This window comes from Macaca mulatta, chromosome 6 (assembly GCF_049350105.2).
Source record: "Macaca mulatta isolate MMU2019108-1 chromosome 6, T2T-MMU8v2.0, whole genome shotgun sequence".
Taxonomy (NCBI): domain Eukaryota; kingdom Metazoa; phylum Chordata; class Mammalia; order Primates; family Cercopithecidae; genus Macaca; species Macaca mulatta.
The window spans coordinates 97,097,475-97,115,353 of record NC_133411.1 but is presented as its reverse complement, the minus strand read 5'-3'; the positions used below and the strand labels follow the sequence as shown (position 1 = coordinate 97,115,353).

Sequence of the window (17,879 nt, the reverse complement as noted above, 5' to 3'; positions counted from 1 at the left end):
AGTTTAAATAGCTGTTTTTGAGTACAAGACGTTTTATGTAAGCCTCATGGTAATCATAAAGCAGAAAACTACAGTGGAAGCAAAAACTATAAAAAGAAAGGATTCAAAGCAGACCACCAGAGGAAACAAACCCCAAAGGAAAACAGCAAGAGAAGAAGAAAGAAACAAAAGATCTACAAAACTTAATGAAAGAGCAGTAGCAAGTCTGTTCCTATTAATAATTATCCTGAATGAAATGGATTAAATTCATCAAAAGACACAGAATGGCTGAATGTATTTAAAAAAAAATAAGATCCAACCATATGCTGCCTACAAGAGACTATTTACCAATAACGACACTTATAAAATGAAAATGAAGGAATCGAAAAAGGTATTCCTTGCAAATGTAAGTCACAAGAGAAGAGTAGCTATCCTTATATCAGGTAAAATAGACTTTAAGTAAAAAACTATAAAAAGGGACAAAGAAGACCATTATATAATAACAAAAGGGTAAATTCATCAAGAAGACATAACAATTATAAATATATATACACCCAACATTGGAGCACCTAAATAATAAAGCAATTATTAAATGATCTGAAGGGAGATATAGACTGCAATACAATAATAGTAGGGGACCCCAGTACCCCACTTTCAACAATAAACTGACTATCTAGACAGCACATCAATAAGAAAACACTGGACTTAAATTATACTGTAGACCAAACAGACCTACAGACATATACAAAATCTTCTATCCAACAGCAATAGAATATACTTTCTTCTCAAGAAAACAGAACATGTTTTAGGATAGACTGTATGTTAGGCCACAAAACAAGTCTTAACAAATTTAAGAGCACTGAAAGCATAGCAAGTATGCTTTCTGAACATAAGGGCATTAAGCTAGAAATCAATAGCAGAAGAAATCTTGGGAAATTCACAAATTCATAGAAATTTAATATACTCTAAACAACAAATGACTTGCAGAAGAAATAAAAAGATACCTTAAGACAAAAATAAAAATAATATACTAAAATATATGGTATGCAGCAAAAACAGTCCAAAAAGGAAAATTTATAGCTATAAACACCTGTATTGAAAAAGAAATAAAATCTCAAATAAACGGTCTAATATTACAACTAAAGGAAATAGAAAAAGAACAAACTAAGCCCAAAGTTAACAGAAGGAAGCAAATAACAAAGAGCAAAAATAAATAAAAGACAGACTAGAAAAACAATAGGAAAAAAATAAAACTAAGAATTGTTTTTTTGAAAAGAAGAGGTTGACAAACCCTTAGCTACACCAACTAAGAAAAAAAGTGAAGATTCAAACAAAATCAGAAATAAAAGTGGAGACATTACAACAGATACCACAGAAATACTGAAATACAAAGGATCAAGAGAAACTACCACAGTTATGTGCCAAAAATTGGATAACCTTGAAAAAATGAATAAATGTCTAGACACATAGCACCTACTAAGACTGAATCATGAAGAGACAGAAAACCTAAGCAGATCAATAATGAATAAGGAAATTAAATCAGTCATAAAAAGACTCATATCAAAGAAAGTCCCAGAACCTGATACCTTCATGGCTGAATTCTACCAAACATTTAAAGAACAAATACCAATCCTTCTTAAATTATTCCAAAAAACTGAAGAACAGAGGATAGTTCCAAATTCATTTTACAAGGCCAGCATTAGCCTGATATAAAGGCCAAAGACACTGTAAGAAAAACAATTACAGGCCAATATCTCTGATGAACACAGATGCAAAAATCCCTAGTAAGACAACAGCAAATTAAATTCAACAATGCAATAAAATAATCATTCACCATGATCAAGTGGGATTTATTCTTGGAATTTATGGATAGTTCAATATATGCAGATCAATAAATGTGATTCACCACACTAAGAAAGTGAAGAATAAAAACCAAATAATCATCTAAATCGATGCAGAATAAGCATTTGAAAAAAATCAACCTCCTTTCATGATAAAAGCTGTCAAAATAATAAGTATAGAGGAAATGTACTTCAACACAATGAAAGTCACATATAACAAACAAGTAACCAACATTATCCACAATGGTGAAAAGTTGAAAAAGGTTTTCTCCAAGATCCTGGCCAAGACAAAGATGCCCACTATTGTCACTTCCTTTCAACATAGTTCTGAAAGTTCCAGCCAAAGCAATTAAGCGAGAGAAAGAAATAAGACATACCTAAACAGGAATGGAAGACATTAAATTGTCTCTGTTTGCTGACAACATATTTTATATTTGAAAACCCCAAAGCTTGCATTAAAACAAACTCTTAAAACTGATAACTGAAGTCAGTAAAGTTGCAGGATACAAAATCAACATACAAAAATCTGTAGCATTTCTACACACTAATAACTAGCTATCCAAAAAAGTTAAGAAAACAATCCTATTTACAACAGCAATAAAAAATAAGATAAAATATTTTGCAGTAAATTTAACTAAGAAAATGAAAGACTCGTATACTGAAAACTGTACAACACCGATGAAAGAAATAGAAAAAAACACAAATAAATCAAAAGATATCCCACATTCATGAAATGAATGAATGTTGTTAAAATGTCCATGCTAACCAAAGTGATCTACAGATTCAATGCAGTCCTTATCAAAATTCCAGTATCATTTTTCTATTTTCACAGAAATAAAAGAAAATCTTTAAATTCTTATGAAACCACAAAAGACTCTGAATAGCCAAAACAATCTCAAAAAGAACAAGGCTGGATGCATCACACTACCTGACTTCAAAATATAAAAAAATTATGATCAAAACATCATGGTACGGGCATAAAAACAGACTGACTGATCAAATGGGATAGGATAAAAAGCCCAGATATTAATTCACACATTTACAACCAATTGATTTTTGACAAAGGTGCCAAGAACACACAATGAAGAAAGAGAGTCTATTCAATAAATGGTGTTGAGAAAACTGGATATCCACATGTGGAAGAATGAAATTAGATCCATATTTCACACCAAATACATAAATCAACTCAAAATAAATTAAAGACGTTAAGCTATAAACTACTCTATGAAAACAGGGGGAGTATCTTCATGACATTAATCTGGGCAAGGATTTTTTTGATTGACTCCAGAAGTTCAGGCAACAAAAGCAAAAATAGACAAATGGGTTTGCATCAAACTAAAAAGCTTCTGCACAGCAAAGGAAACAATTCACAAAATGAAGGAACAACCCAAAGAATGAGAAAAAACATTTTAAAACCATACAGCTATCTGATAAATGGTTAATATAACTCAATAGCAAGGAAACAACCCAATTAAAAAATATGCTAGGCAGGGCTCACGCCTGTAATCCCAGCATTTTGGGAGGCTGAGGCGGGTGGATCATGAGGTCAGGAGTTCGAGACCAGCTTGGCCAAGATGGTGAAATTAGCTGGGCATGGTGGCGGGTGCCTGTAAATCCCAGCTACTCGGGAGGCTGAGGCAGGAGAATCACTTGAACCTGGGAGGCAGAGGTTGCAGTCAGCCAAGACTGCACCACTGCACTCTAGCCTGGGCGACAGACCAACTCTGTCTCAAAAAAATAAAAATAAAAATAAAATTGTCTAGTGTCTGAAAAGACATTTCTCAAAAGATGTCTTACATATGGCCAAGAGGTTCATGGAAAAAAATGCTGATCACTAATCATTAGGAAAATAAAAATTAAAACCAAAATAAGCTATCACCTCACACTTATTAGAATAAATCTTATAAAAAATAAGTGTTGAAGAAGAGGAGAAAAGGAAATCCTTGCACATGCACTGTTGGTAGAAATGCAAACTAGTAAGATGTCATGGAAAATGGTATGGAGGTTCCCCCAACAATGAAACAGAATGATCCAGCAATACCTGCTTCTGTCTGGAAATATGTCAAAAGGAATTGAAATCAATATGTCAAAGGGATATCTGCACTCCCATGTTCATTACAGCACTATTCACAATAGTCAAAATGTGAACTCAACCTATATATCTATGAACAGATGAATGGATAAAGAAAATGTGGCATATATACATGATGGAATACTATTCAACTTTAAAAGAACAAAATTCTGTCATTTGGGACAACATGGATGAATCTGGAAGACGTTATGCCAAGTAAATAAGCTAGGCACAGAAAGACAAATACCGCATGATCTCACTAGTTGTGTAATCTTTTAAAAGTTGAATTCATAGCAAAGAGTACAACAATAGTCACCAGGGTAGGGAAGAGCAAAAGAATGGGAAGTTGGTGGTCAAAAGGTACAAAGTTTTGGCTAGACAGGAGGAATTTCTGAGATCTGCACACCAGGGTGACTATAATCAATAATAATGTATAGTATATTTCAAAATAACTAACAGTACATTTCAACTGCATCATCACAAAAATGTTAAGTAAGTGATGGATATGTTAATTAGCTTGATTTAATATTCCACATTGTATACATTTATCAAAACATACTACACTTAATATATGTAATACAATTACAACTTGTAAATTAAAAATAATACTAAATTAAAAGTTAGACATAAATAACCTATGATTCCTGGACAGTAGTTGAGGTGACTGAAGGTTAACACTGCCTATATGTTAAATGTCTGATAAAGAAAGCAGTAGTTGGGCACCTAAGGGAAAAATTCCAAATACTGACTCCTGTATTTGTGCTAAATCCTCCAGTCTTCGCAATCAATATAATTTACTTTGTACATTTTAACACTTGTGCGTTCAACTATCCCCACGCATGGATGTCTCCAAAATCCAAACCTTTAACTCCCAATTTCTTCCTGATTCTAGTTCCACATCTCCACTAATCATCTACACATGCTTCTCTATTATCTCAAACTAGACACCTATAAACAAGTTCATCACATTTCCCACTACAGACATCTTCTGTATCTTTTCCTAATTTAACACCATTATCCTCCCAATTGCCAAGGTATAATAACTTTTGCTCCCCACATTTGAACAGACATCAAGTGCTGTTGAATCTTCATTTCTAACTTCTCTTTCCCACAAGGATTTTCATTTCTAATTTATCTTTCCCACAAGAATCTTCATTCCTAATTTCTCACCCCAGCTAAAGGCCCTTTTGAACACTTGCCCAGGCAGTTGCAAGTTACTTCGTCTAGCATATTCTATACACCAAAGCTATGAGGAGTTGTAAAACATGCCTTTGATCATCATTTGCCGTTGAAAAGCCTTCAAGGATTTCTCTATCTCACTACTGTTGAGTGTGATCCAGGGATCTAAGAGACATTGAGACCCTTTTAGAGGATTTCAGAGGTCAAAACTATTTTCATAATAATATGAACATAATGCTGTTTTCATAATAATGCTGTTTTTCTACTTCACTCTCATTCTTTCATGAGTGTATAGGACTTAGCAGAGGCTAAATGACTGATAATGCTGCAGTAGACTGAATTCAGATGCAGACATGAGAACCCAGACTCAGACAAGTACTGCCTGATCTCACTTATATGTGGAAACTGAAAAAGTCAAGCTCACAAAAGCAAATTGTAGAATTGTGCTTGCCAGGGGCCAGGGGTTGGGAGAAGTAGGGGATTTTGATTAAAGAGTACCAACTTTCAGTTATAAGATGGGTAATTTCTGTGGACCTAATCTACAGCATAATAACTACAGTTAACAATAATGTACCGTGTACTTGAAATTTGCTAAGAGACTAGATCTTAAGTGTTTTCCTTTAAAAAAAAAGGTAAATATGTGAGGTAATGGATGGGTTAATTAGCTCAATTGAGGAAATACATATCACTATATGTATATCAAAATATCACATTGTATATCTTAAATATATGTAATGTTCATTTGTCAATCAAGCCTTAATAAAGCTGGAAAAAAAGTTAATTAAGAGAATCAGTTGAGCACAGTGTCTCACGCCTGTAATCCCAGCACTTTGAGGAGGGAGGATTTCTTGAAGTCAGGAGCTCAAGACCAGCCTGGGCAACATAAAGAAACTCCATTTTTACAAAAAATAAATTTTTTAATTATGTGGGCATGATGGAGCATGCCTGTAGTCCTAGCTATTCAGGAGGCTGAGGCAGGAATATGGCTTGAACTCATGTGTTCAAGGTTGCAGTAAGCTATGACTGCACCACTACATTACAGCCTGGCAAATGAGCAAAATGCTGTCTCTCTAAAAAATTAATTAAATACATAAATAAAAAGTAGAATATACATACCATGTATTAAACCAGCCATTAAAGATTTTCAAAAATTAAAATAAAACCAATGCCATTCTCATAAAAGTGTTCGTTTTAGAAAATATGTCTTTTAAAAATAACATGTAACATTTACACATGAGTATATTGTTGTCACTTTAAAATAAATGACTTTAAAATTTATCAGTTTTAATCTTTTATACAATAAATATGAATAGATTCTAAGACCAAAATGTGTGAAAACTGCTGGATAATTTGAGGCATAGGCACACCATGTGCCTGCCATTCCAGGCCATCTTCTCTAGATTCCAGTGTTGTACCTCCAACCTCAGCACCACAACATTCTGGTCAAATCCTCTATCCCTGGCACTTTCACCTACCAATGGTTCCCTCAATGCTACAAACACTTCTGCCTTTATCCTTTGCTCACACCTTCCCGTCTGCCCAAAGTGTGTCCTGCCAATCCACCCAACCATAGCTCAAGCTCTCTCTTATCTCTCTTAATCACTCCAATTCTACCCCTCACAGAGCAAATGGTATTGGTTGTTGAAATGGTTTGGCTCTGTGTCCCAAACTAAATCTCATGTCAAATTATAATTCCCAGTGTTGGCGGAGGGACCTGATGGCAGGTGATTGGATTATAGAGGCGGATTTCCCCCTTGCTGTTCTTGTGATAGCAGGGGAGTTCTCCCAAGATCTAGTTGTTTAAAAGTATGCAGCACTCCCCCTTCACTCTCTTTCCCTCCAGCAAGTAAAGAAGGTGCTTGCTTCCCCTTTACCCTTCCGTCATGATTTTAAGCTTCCTGAGGCCTCCCAAAGCATGCTTTCTGTACAGCCTGTGGAACTGTGAGTCAATTAAACCTTTTTTCTTCATAAATTACCCAGTTTCAGATAGTTTTTTTAAAGCAGTGTGAGAATGGACTAATACAGTCGTATACCTTGAATTAGTATCTTAATATTTTTTCCTGCTTCTCCAACCATACATTAAGGCTTTTAACTAGAGGAATTCTTCATAGCGTTGTAACACTGACTTACATATAATATCAAACTAATAACTGTGTGCCATTTAATTTATACAGAATTGCCATATCTCAATTTAAAAGCAGGACTGTGATTCATCCATAGTCACCTGTGGAGTCACTCAGGCTTGGCTCACAAATTCTCTAAAGACCTTGACAGGAGACATGATGACCCACTGTGTCTGCTTCCTATGCTATGAACACCCACCCCATGAGCCAGCTTGATAAGCTCACCATGCCAGCTGGCCTCAGCTTCATCTCCTTATTATCACTGGCCCGCCCAAGGGATTCCTTGCCAACCCTAAAATAATCCTACAACCTGCAGACAGCAATAATACCTTGGGTTCTCTCCAATTGACTTTGTTTCTGAAACTACAGTGATTAAAAATATTGCTTATGTTTCTGATGTGTGGATTAAAGTACAGAAGACCAAGAAAGGACTTCAGACTGTAGAGGAGGTTGGGAGAGTTAATGAAAATGGAAGAATTCTCATAGTCATTCTCCAACTTAAAAAAAAATTCTTAAATGCAAATACTTGCTATTGCCAGACACATACTTTCATATTTTAAAAATATATATTTAATGTCAATGTCCCTCTTCATGTTTCTCTAGACAAAATAAATATATTATTTTTATTCTTCACTAATATTTTCCTCCATATTTTAGTTATTCTGATTATTCTCAAGCCAATGTCCATTTTGAAAGTATTAATCTGCAAAAGGAGAACTGAAATTCAAAAGAATTTCAAAAAATTCTAGGATTTCTGGAAGGAGTTTTGTAAAGATCTTGATGTTACATTCCCATTAAAATACCCAGTGTCAGCCGGGCACGGTTGCTCATGCCTGTAATCTCAGCGCTTTGGAAGGCCAAGGTGGGCAGATCACGAGGTCAGGAGATCGAGACCATCTTGGCTAACGGGGTGAAACCCCGTCTCTACTAAAAATACAAAAAAAGTAGCCAGGCATGGTGGTGGGCACCTGTAGTCCCAGCTACTCAGGAGGCTGAGGCAGGAGAATGGTGTGAACCTGGGAGGTGGAGCTTGCAGTGAGCAGAGACTGCCCTGCTATACTCCAGCCTGGGTGACAGACTGAGACTCTGTCTCAAAAAAAAAAAAAAAAAAAAAAAACACCAAAAACACCCAGTGTCTGGCAATGTGACACTAAATCTAAATCAATGAGATTAAAATCATTCTGGCTTTCCATACTACCTTTAGAATTGGTAAGCAGTTGAAAAGTCCTTACCTATTCCTGAGGCTGGTGTGAAGGAGTGGATTCCGTTAACAGCAGCAAAATCTAGGGACTGAAAATACCTGAAGGAAGACTGCCCCATCTCCCAGACGAAAATATCAATTGAATTCTGATCTCCTACAATAATGGAATAAAAGTCAAATCTTAACACAAAAGTTACAGAAAAAAAATGACAAAATTACATAATAAAACTACAATAAAAATATCAAGAAACAAATTTCCTCAGAATCCATTTAATCTAATAAAAATACAAGTTAATAGGAAGTACGTCAAAAGTCTTTTTTGCATTTACTGCATGACACAAATACATTATTAGTCATTAACCATGATATAATGTTAAAGAAAGAACAAGGACAATTTTTTTTATTTTTTAGGAATGCTGCAATTTTACCTATGAAAGTTCTACTCAGCAGCAAAAAGCAAATTTTCTTTCCAAGAATATTCTGAAAGAGTATTATAAAAAGTTCTGAATATTATTTATTAATACTATGAATTATTCATGGCACCTCAAGTAAATACATATAAAAAGTTACTTGTTTGCATCCTGGATATAAAATATTCATGTATCTTTCAACTTTACCTATCTACTTCCAATTTTGTTTTAATATAACTTTAAGGTGGTAGTCAGAACACAAGCTTAGGGGCATACTGCTTAAATATTTCTCAAAAATCCATTTACAGCTAACAATTAATACTTATCATCTATCAATAAATATTATATGGATTAGTAAAAAATTATTACAAGAGCATTTTCATATAAAATATACCATATGAATGCTAGATGAGCTCAATAACAACTATATATACATTACAAATACTTTATCTTCTCACCTAGAAAGACATTTTTGGCAAATATTAAGTAAATATCATTGGCTGAAGACAAAGCCTCAACTTGTGTTGTCCCAATGATAGGCACCTCTTGAAAGTTAATAAACCCAATGCCAGACCATCTGAATAAAAGGGAGTTTAGCCTGGCATTAGCCTGGGAAATGGCTAAGAACACAGAGCCTCCCTTGTTGAACAAGGCCACGGTCAGCACACCTCGGACAGGGAGTTTTTGATGCAACACGAAGCTTCCTCCATTCCACCTGAAGACCTGAAGGAAATGTTGAAATACAAAACCCTTTATGACTAGGAATTTAGCACTTGCAAGAATGTAATCAATATCGTATGTTTACTCTCTTGGATCCTTTTATTTGGTTAAAAAGGTACCTTCATAAAAAAAGAAAGCACTAAAACTGATGCTCCCTCGCTGCTCTCTCCCTTATCTAATCTGTGTGAGTGTGCACATCTATGTCTATGCACATGAGTACACACGACACACACACACACACAGACACACACACACACACACAGTGAATGAAAGAGAAGTTATTTGAAAAGAAATCAGTATCAAATGTACATCTGGGTAAGGGTTGGTAACAGCAGGGAAAAGGAAAGCTAAAACCAGGAAATAAACTAAATATGAAAAATTTAGAAATGAATAAGAAACATTCTAATGTTGCAATATTATTATCAATTGCTCGAGCAATAGAATACAGAGAAACACCTAAATCCTTTTTGTCCCCATGGTGGCAGTCAATGCACACAAGGTTTCAGGGTAAGTGTTCATAAATGCAAAATTAAAATTCAGACCCTACCTGAAAGCAAGCTAGTCAATGTCACAGAAAATTATACTTATTCAGTCAACAATTAGGAACTTTTAAGCCACAGACATTATGCTAGGAACTATGGATACAGCGGCCTTTCCCTTTATGGATCTTATTAACTATTAGGAAAAGGTAAACAAGAAACATATCAATAATTAAATAAATGTCTGAGTATAAAATGGGTCAAGTACTGAAGAGGACAATTAGGATGGTCTGATAGAGAATTATGAAGGTATTAGGGAAATCAAGTTAGAAGGAACGACATGACAAAGTTCTTAAGACAGAAAAAGTTTGTCATTATCTGAATAAAGACAGGAAGGAATTTGATAGTGCTGGGAGATTTATGAGAGTTAAGGCTGGAGAGGTAAGATCATGGAGAACCTCCCATTAGGGTGACCATAAAATTTATCATCTAAACAGGGATCCTTTAAAGAGTGAAAGGGGCAATAACAATACCAGAACAACAGGCATAATCCAGTACCTTCCAAGGCAAATCTGGAAATGTAGCTATGCTGTTAAGCCCATATTAAATAATTTCAAATTTATTCTAAGTATAATTGCAAATCATTGAGTAGCTTTAAAATCAGAAATAGCATTAATCAATTAATATTTTCAAAAAATGCCTCCAGTTACTCAATGGAGAATGGATCCGAGGAGGTCAAGGAAGTTCAGAGAACAGCTAGGAGGATACTATAATGGTGTGGAAGAGAAATAATGGGGACCTGAAGTAGGGAGGAGTAGAGACGAAATGTCTTCACTTATTGACACATATAATCAAAAATACTTAATGATAAACTCGATGTGAAAGAATAAGAAGGAGTAAGTTCAAGACCAACCTGAGAAACATGGTGAAGCCCCATCTCTACAAAATACAAAAAATCAGTCAGGTGTGGTGACACACACCTGTTGACCCAGTCACCTGGGAGGCTAAGGTAGGAGGATCACCAGAGCCCAGGAGGTCAAGACTGTAGTGACCTGTCACGTCACCGCACTGGAGCCTGGGCCACAGAGCCAGACCCCGTCCCCCCTGTCCACAAAAGAAAAAAAAAAAAAAAAAAAAGGAGTAATCAAGGAAGAAATATCCCAGGATTCTGTCCTAAGCAATTGAGTTTGTGGGGTTGCTACTTCCTGAGATGGAAGCTAGCACTGAAGTAACGAGCTTCATAGTGAAAATCAAAGGTCAGTTTGGGATATGTTAAATATTATGTACCAAAAATACATTTAAGTGAACATATCAATAGGTAGTTAGGTATGTAGGCCTGAAATACAGGGGAAAGGCTATAGATATAATTTAAAAGACACTAGCCTATTGCTGATATTTAAACCATATGATTGATAACAGTATCCGAGTGAGTGAAGAGAAAGAAAAAAGAAATTTGAACTATAAGTGAATCTTTCTGGAAAACTCCAAGACATCTAAGTTTACAAAAGGGAAGAGGCACTGGGAATGGGGAATGAGAAGGAACACACACACACACACACACACACATACATACACAGAGAGAGAGAGAGAAAGGGAAAAGGAAAATCTGTGTAGTGTCTTAGAAAGCAAGATAAGATTTATATTTGAGGATGAGGTGACTGTCACATGCTGGTGGAATGTATAATGATTACGCAGAAAAACACCCACTGGAATTGCCAACCCAGTTGTCATCGGTGAGCATGGGGAAGTAAAGACAAAACAAATAGATAATTATTTCATGATGTCTTACTATAGAGGGGAGGAAGGAAATGAAACAAAAATTAGAAGGGAATGAGATCGGGGAGGAATTTAAGCTTTTTAAGCTGGGTGAAGCTAGAACATTTACGCTGACTGTAGTAACCAAATAGAGAGAGATAGACGCCAGAGATGGAGGGAATAGCTAACCTTATGATGGCAAGATGGGCACCTATGTGAGAGGCCTGGCTTTTTAGAAGGGACACTTTCTCTGTCGTAGCAGGAATGAGGAATAAGATTGGGTTTCAAGTGGGTTTTTGAATTTGGTGTTGGGAAAATGAGTAATACCCCTTTTGGTAGCTTTCATTTCAACAAGGGAATTAGCTGAAAATGGAAATGTGAAGCATGTATGGAAGTTTAAGGAGTCACAAAAGTTATCAAATAAGCATTACTAGGATTACAAGATCTAGTTTACTAAAGAAATGTGGGATTTCTGAGGTGATACTGAACACCTGTGTGGCAATGCTAATCATGAATTTTTAGTGATACTCTCTGGCTGTGTGATTTTTCTCCACAATGTTTTGCAATTCAGTTAAATTCTAATTAAATGTTCATATTTATTATTACATTATCCTTGGCTCTTGAAGACAATAATATTTTATGACTCTGGTGTTTAAAAATTAACTTTTAACTAACCAGTCTCTACATTCTACTTTACTACAATCAAATTATGGTTTTTCTTTTATACTAAACTGGCAGACCATACCTTTGGTAAATTTCAATTATAATGTTAAAAAGAAAAGCAAAACAAACAAACAAACAAACAAAACACCACTTCATTTTAAAAGAATCAAACCTGAGTTAATTCGGAATCATCTCTTTGACTTGCAATGATTAAATAATCTTGGCTGTCTGAAGTAAAGTATCTTACTTGAGAACTTTCCAGAATAACAATTGTTTGTACCTGCAAGGACAGAGTGGGAATGAAAACTTAAAGGAGACTTGAACTAAGAAAGCCACCAAACACACTAATAGCATGAGTTACTATATGAAGTGCAAGACTTAAGAAATTTTAACCCCAAGTTACGCATACCTAAGTGTCATTTTAAAAAGACAAAAATATCCCCGGATTAAGATACTTTGCTAAAATGTATATCAACTCACAAAAAGTCTTTTTTCACATTAACATAGAACATACATTATCTTAAAATTTGAACAATCTTACAAATCTTAATTACTTTTAAAGAAAGCAATCTATTTAAAAATGAAACTTTTTTTTTACCAGGAATAATTTAAATCCAGACGTGAATGTATACACACTGTTAAGAGAAGGCTTTTCTTCATTTCTTTCTTCATGAGTAATCACAAAGTAGGGAGAAAAACCGATATTAAAGGCCTCACAAGTTTTAGGATTTTCTATATTTAAATCCTAGAAAATGAGGAATAAGAATACAGTAATTCATGATACATCTAAAATTTATCTGCACATTTTATTTTTGTGTTATAAAAAAATACTGATGTTTACCTCAACTGGAATAAAAATCCCCTGCCATCGGTAAACAGTAACAGATGATTTTCTTAACATTATACCATATATTAAATTTTCCAAAGTAATGAAACACCAGCCAGAAGCTGATTCATCCAAAAAACTTTGAAATACGGAAAACACAACATCCATTCCCCCTGAAAAACACAAATCATGATTTACTATTTTATTATTCCTTCAAAAACTTATCTAATTTATTGTTTAAACAATGAGACTACTGCATTTGTGACTACAAATGAAGATCCTTTCATGACGCATGTGTGTATGAGTGTGAAAAGACAAGACACAAGCGAGAAAACTTTACAACAACAACAAATAATTTGTACTACAAATAAGAATTTTCTAAAAATTCTAATTTAAAAACCAAGAAAATGTTTTAACATTCTGCTTTACACCTACACACACTTTTCCAAGGTGTATTTAGAAATAAATACTGAATGTGGCTGGGCATGGTGGCTCACGCATGTAATCCCAGAATTTTGGGAGGCCAAGGTAGGTGGATCACTTGAGGTCAGGAGTTTGAGGCCAGCCTGGCCAACATGGTGAAACCAGTCTCTACTAAAAATACAAAAATCAGCTGGGTGTGGTGGTGTGTGTCTGTAATGCCAGCTAGTTGGATGGCTGAGGCACGAGAATTGCTTGAACCCAGGAGGCGGAGGTGGTAGTGAGCCGAGATAGTGCCACTTCACTCCAGCCAGGGACAGACCCTGGCTCAAAAACGAACTAAATAAATACTAAATGTATATTTTAAAGGGAAATATGCAGAACATGATTTTTATCAACTTCGGTAAAGTTGATAAAAATATAACTGAGAAATTTTATAATAAAAAATATCTTTATAGAAGCATGATAAATATTTGGTTTAAAAAATTTATGCTATTAATTTGAAATTATGCCCATCTAAGTTTTCACTTTACATTTTATCTATTTTAAGAATGCCAAGCAGACTCACATATTTCAAATGGCTGTCAAGGTTTTATCAAACTGCTACAACTGGTATATGTTTTAAAATTCTGTACTACAAAAAAAAAAAAAAAAAACAGGACAAAAATAAAAATCCCCTAACTAATGAAGAGTAAAATTTTTTAAAAAAATGTATAATCTCTTAACATGGCTGTTTCCCTTCAAAACATTAAGTTCTTTTTAAATTTTGGTTAGTGGTGTGAACATGATGCAGCAAGTACAACTATCAAGGTTGAAACCTGAGCTCCCTATAAATGATTGATCATTTTTAGATTACCAATTCAAGAGAATTTGTCAATGCCTTACATGTAATATCCAATAGCAATTTCCTTTTCTAAAAAATCCAGCATTTTAAATTCTTATGTTGCTCCCTTTTAAGGGTATACTGCAGATTTTTCATTTAAAGTCCCAAATGGTCCTGACGCATGGACAAATCCTTCTCTACAGTAACTCAAGATGACCACAAATGAAGAATAAGCAATGACTGCTAACGATTAAGAATCTCCAACATATGCTCTCATGAGCACTTCCAAAAAAATACATGCAAAGTCCAAGCAGTAATGGAGAAATCTAAATTAGAAACCATAATTTTTCTTTTTTTAGATCCCATCTCTACTTGTCTTCTAGACAACCATACCACTATTAATTATGTCCTTTTTCTTCTAAATATTTAATATTTCTGTACCTTTTCCATCCAACCTACACCTGCTTGGGTCTCTCCAAACTAAACATGCAAAAAACCTTCTGAATCCTACACCCCACCACTACCACCTTCTCCAGGTCCTATCTTCCCAGCCAAACTTCTTGAAATGGTTGCATATAGTTGAGGTCTCTCTTCTTTCACCTTTATTCAAAATGGTATTCAGTCTCTGTCTTTCTATACAAATAGCCCTTTCTATGGTCTAACGCCTTCTATGTAGCTAACTATAATAGTTATTTTTCAGGTTCTCATTTTACCGGACTTCTCACCAGGGGTTGACACCATTTACTTCTTCCTCCATTTTAAAGCACTCTTCTGCTGGTATCTGCCATCCTGTTTTTTCCTAAGTTTCTTACCAGGTCCTCTAAGTCTCCTTTGCTAGGCCATCATCCCATATCCTCAGCCATTCAACTTGAACCTTCTTATAGTGCAGTCTATAGCATCCTCTTCCCTTCTCCATCTTCAGCCTTTCTTTTCAGATTTACATCAATTTCCATGACTTCAAATACAATATATATAGCTAAAGTTCCCAGGTTTATCTCTCCGGCAGAGACCTTCTTTTGAGTCTAGAGAAATTTATTCTCAAAAGTAACTCAAATTCAAAATGTGTTAAACCACATTTATTTTACTCCCCTTACCAAAATACATCTATTCTTTTTTTTGGAATTCCATCTTAGTGAATAGCATGAACTCCTTCTCCCATCCAACTGCACAAGCTAGAAACCTGAATCATCTCTGGTACTTCCCTCTCCTTCACCCTCATATTCAACATCTAGTCTAAGCCACCATCATCTTGCCTCCCTGTATCTTCACTTCTCTTCTGTGCCAACCCATTATTTACATGGCACTGTGAATAATATCTTCAAAATCCAAATATGATTATACCATACCACATTACATATGGTAACTCTCCTCCATTCCTAAACCACTCAAAGGCTCTCCGTTAATACTATTATAAAGACTGGCAACTATAAAATATTCCTTAAGGTCTTGAATGATCTGGTCTTGTCCAGCTATCCAAGCTCAACATTCCTCCTTATTTCTGTACCTACTATCCACCCAAGTTCTTCGCTTATGTGTGTTTTTTATGCCTCCGTTTTCTGCCTTCACAGCTTCTCACTCTCACCTCCATGTTCTTCCAACTCAGTCCTTTGCATAATCAATTCTACTTATTATTCAGTCTTAGTTCAAAGATCAATACCCCTTAAAAGCATTCCCCTATATTCTTTCAACACTTAGAACTTCTCCTTTGAAGCACTTACTAAAGTTTAAAGTATACATTGATTTTTACTTATTTGATTCATTTCTGTCACCCCCTAAATTCTAAGATCCATGAGTTCAGTGCCATGCCTGGCATGTGACAGGCACCCAATACATACTTTTATTTATTTAATTTTATTTAATTTTAATTTTATTTTATTTTTGATGGAGTCTTACACTGTCGCCCAGGCTGGAGTGCAGTGGCGCGATCTCAGCTCACTGCAAGCTCCGCCTTCGGGGTTCAAGCCATTCTCCTGCCTTAGCCTCCTGAGTAGCTGGGACTACAGGTGCCCAACACCACGCCCGGCTAATTTTTTGTATTTTCAGTAGAGATGGGGTTTCACCGTGCTACCCAGGATGGTCTCAATCTCCTGACCTCATGATCCGCCCACTTTGGCCTCCCAAAGTGCTGGGATTACAGGCGTGAGCCACCGTGCCTGGCCTCAACACATATTTATAGGTGCAATAAAAGAATCAGATTATCTGTTTTCCATTTTCAAATGATCAATAACATACAATTCATGGGAAAAAATATGAATCTTATACATGCGATATTTCTTGGTTACAGAATTTTGTTCTCATAAGAAATGAAACATACTCATGCCAAAGGCTGTTTCAGATACTGTCTCCCACTGCACACTCACAGCCAAACCAATGCCATTAGTTCGAGATACATTTAAATACACGGTCCTGTTGGCTTCTTCGATGTCTATGGAGGTGGCACTGAAAGAAATACATGGATTGTGGAAAGCAGAAAAAGTACACATTCTACATATTTAAAATATATATCATATTGCTAGCATATACTTAATACACTTTTAAATTTATACAATCCAAGATAAGAAAATACTGAAAATCAGTTACTTCAGTAACTTCACACTGTATATTCTGAAAAACAAATAAAATTGTCATTCTTATGTTTCTTCACATATGTATGAAAAACACTTTATAGGAAAAAATGAGTCAGTAAATTAACATATTAATGAAACTAGATTAAAATATTTTTATGATATAAAAAATAAATATTTGTCAGCTTCTAGAAGAAATTTTAAAACCACAATCATGTTAATATATGTTTGAAGAAGAAATTTTAAAACCACAATCATGTTAATATATGTTTGAAGAGTCATTCATTTGGTTTGAGCAGTGAAGTCTACTTTATATTATTTCTTGCTTTTCATTATTTTTAAAAACACAAAATAGTACAGACCTTTACCTGAAACTGTGAATTCCAAGAAAATAAGAATTCTAATAACACCATTCTAATAAAAGGGTGAGTTTAGGTTTTTGATACTCCCAGTTAGGAGAGTAATTGGTCTCTCTAGACCTATCTTTAGTCTAGAGTTCATTTTAAAAATCCTTTTAAAAATAATTAGACATCAATTTCCTTCTGCATTTTCCTAAGCAAAAAATATTCCCTACTTATAGGTTCAGAAGGGATAATTTCCTTATGAATAAACTATACCTATTTTCAACTGCAGAGATACTGAATAGCCCCAAAGGGGCCTGGTTTTGCAAAACTGTTATCAGGGTTTGAACACGTGCCCCTAGTCTAGCACCTCCAGTTGGATTAAACAAGGTGCAAACAAAATACTCATCCATTTCTGGTTCCGTGTCTAATATGGCAGATATGTGTAAGGCCTGAAAACAAAATCAAAAGATAAGGTTACTAG

At 35.0% G+C, this 17,879-nt stretch overlaps 1 protein-coding gene across 1 annotated transcript in view; it reads right to left on the bottom strand.

The window, feature by feature from the left end:
- Window positions 1–17,879, bottom strand: part of ADGRV1 (adhesion G protein-coupled receptor V1) — a 594,013-nt gene that overhangs the window by 424,515 nt on the left and 151,619 nt on the right. The window contains exons 44-50 of the mRNA XM_015140403.3: window positions 17,672–17,847; window positions 16,805–16,929; window positions 13,263–13,420; window positions 13,020–13,166; window positions 12,594–12,701; window positions 9,263–9,527; window positions 8,426–8,548 (exon numbers count right to left, since the gene is read on the bottom strand). Of these exons, the coding sequence (XP_014995889.3) occupies window positions 8,426–8,548; window positions 9,263–9,527; window positions 12,594–12,701; window positions 13,020–13,166; window positions 13,263–13,420; window positions 16,805–16,929; window positions 17,672–17,847 (1,102 nt within the window). The remainder of the gene's footprint in view (window positions 1–8,425; window positions 8,549–9,262; window positions 9,528–12,593; window positions 12,702–13,019; window positions 13,167–13,262; window positions 13,421–16,804; window positions 16,930–17,671; window positions 17,848–17,879) is intronic.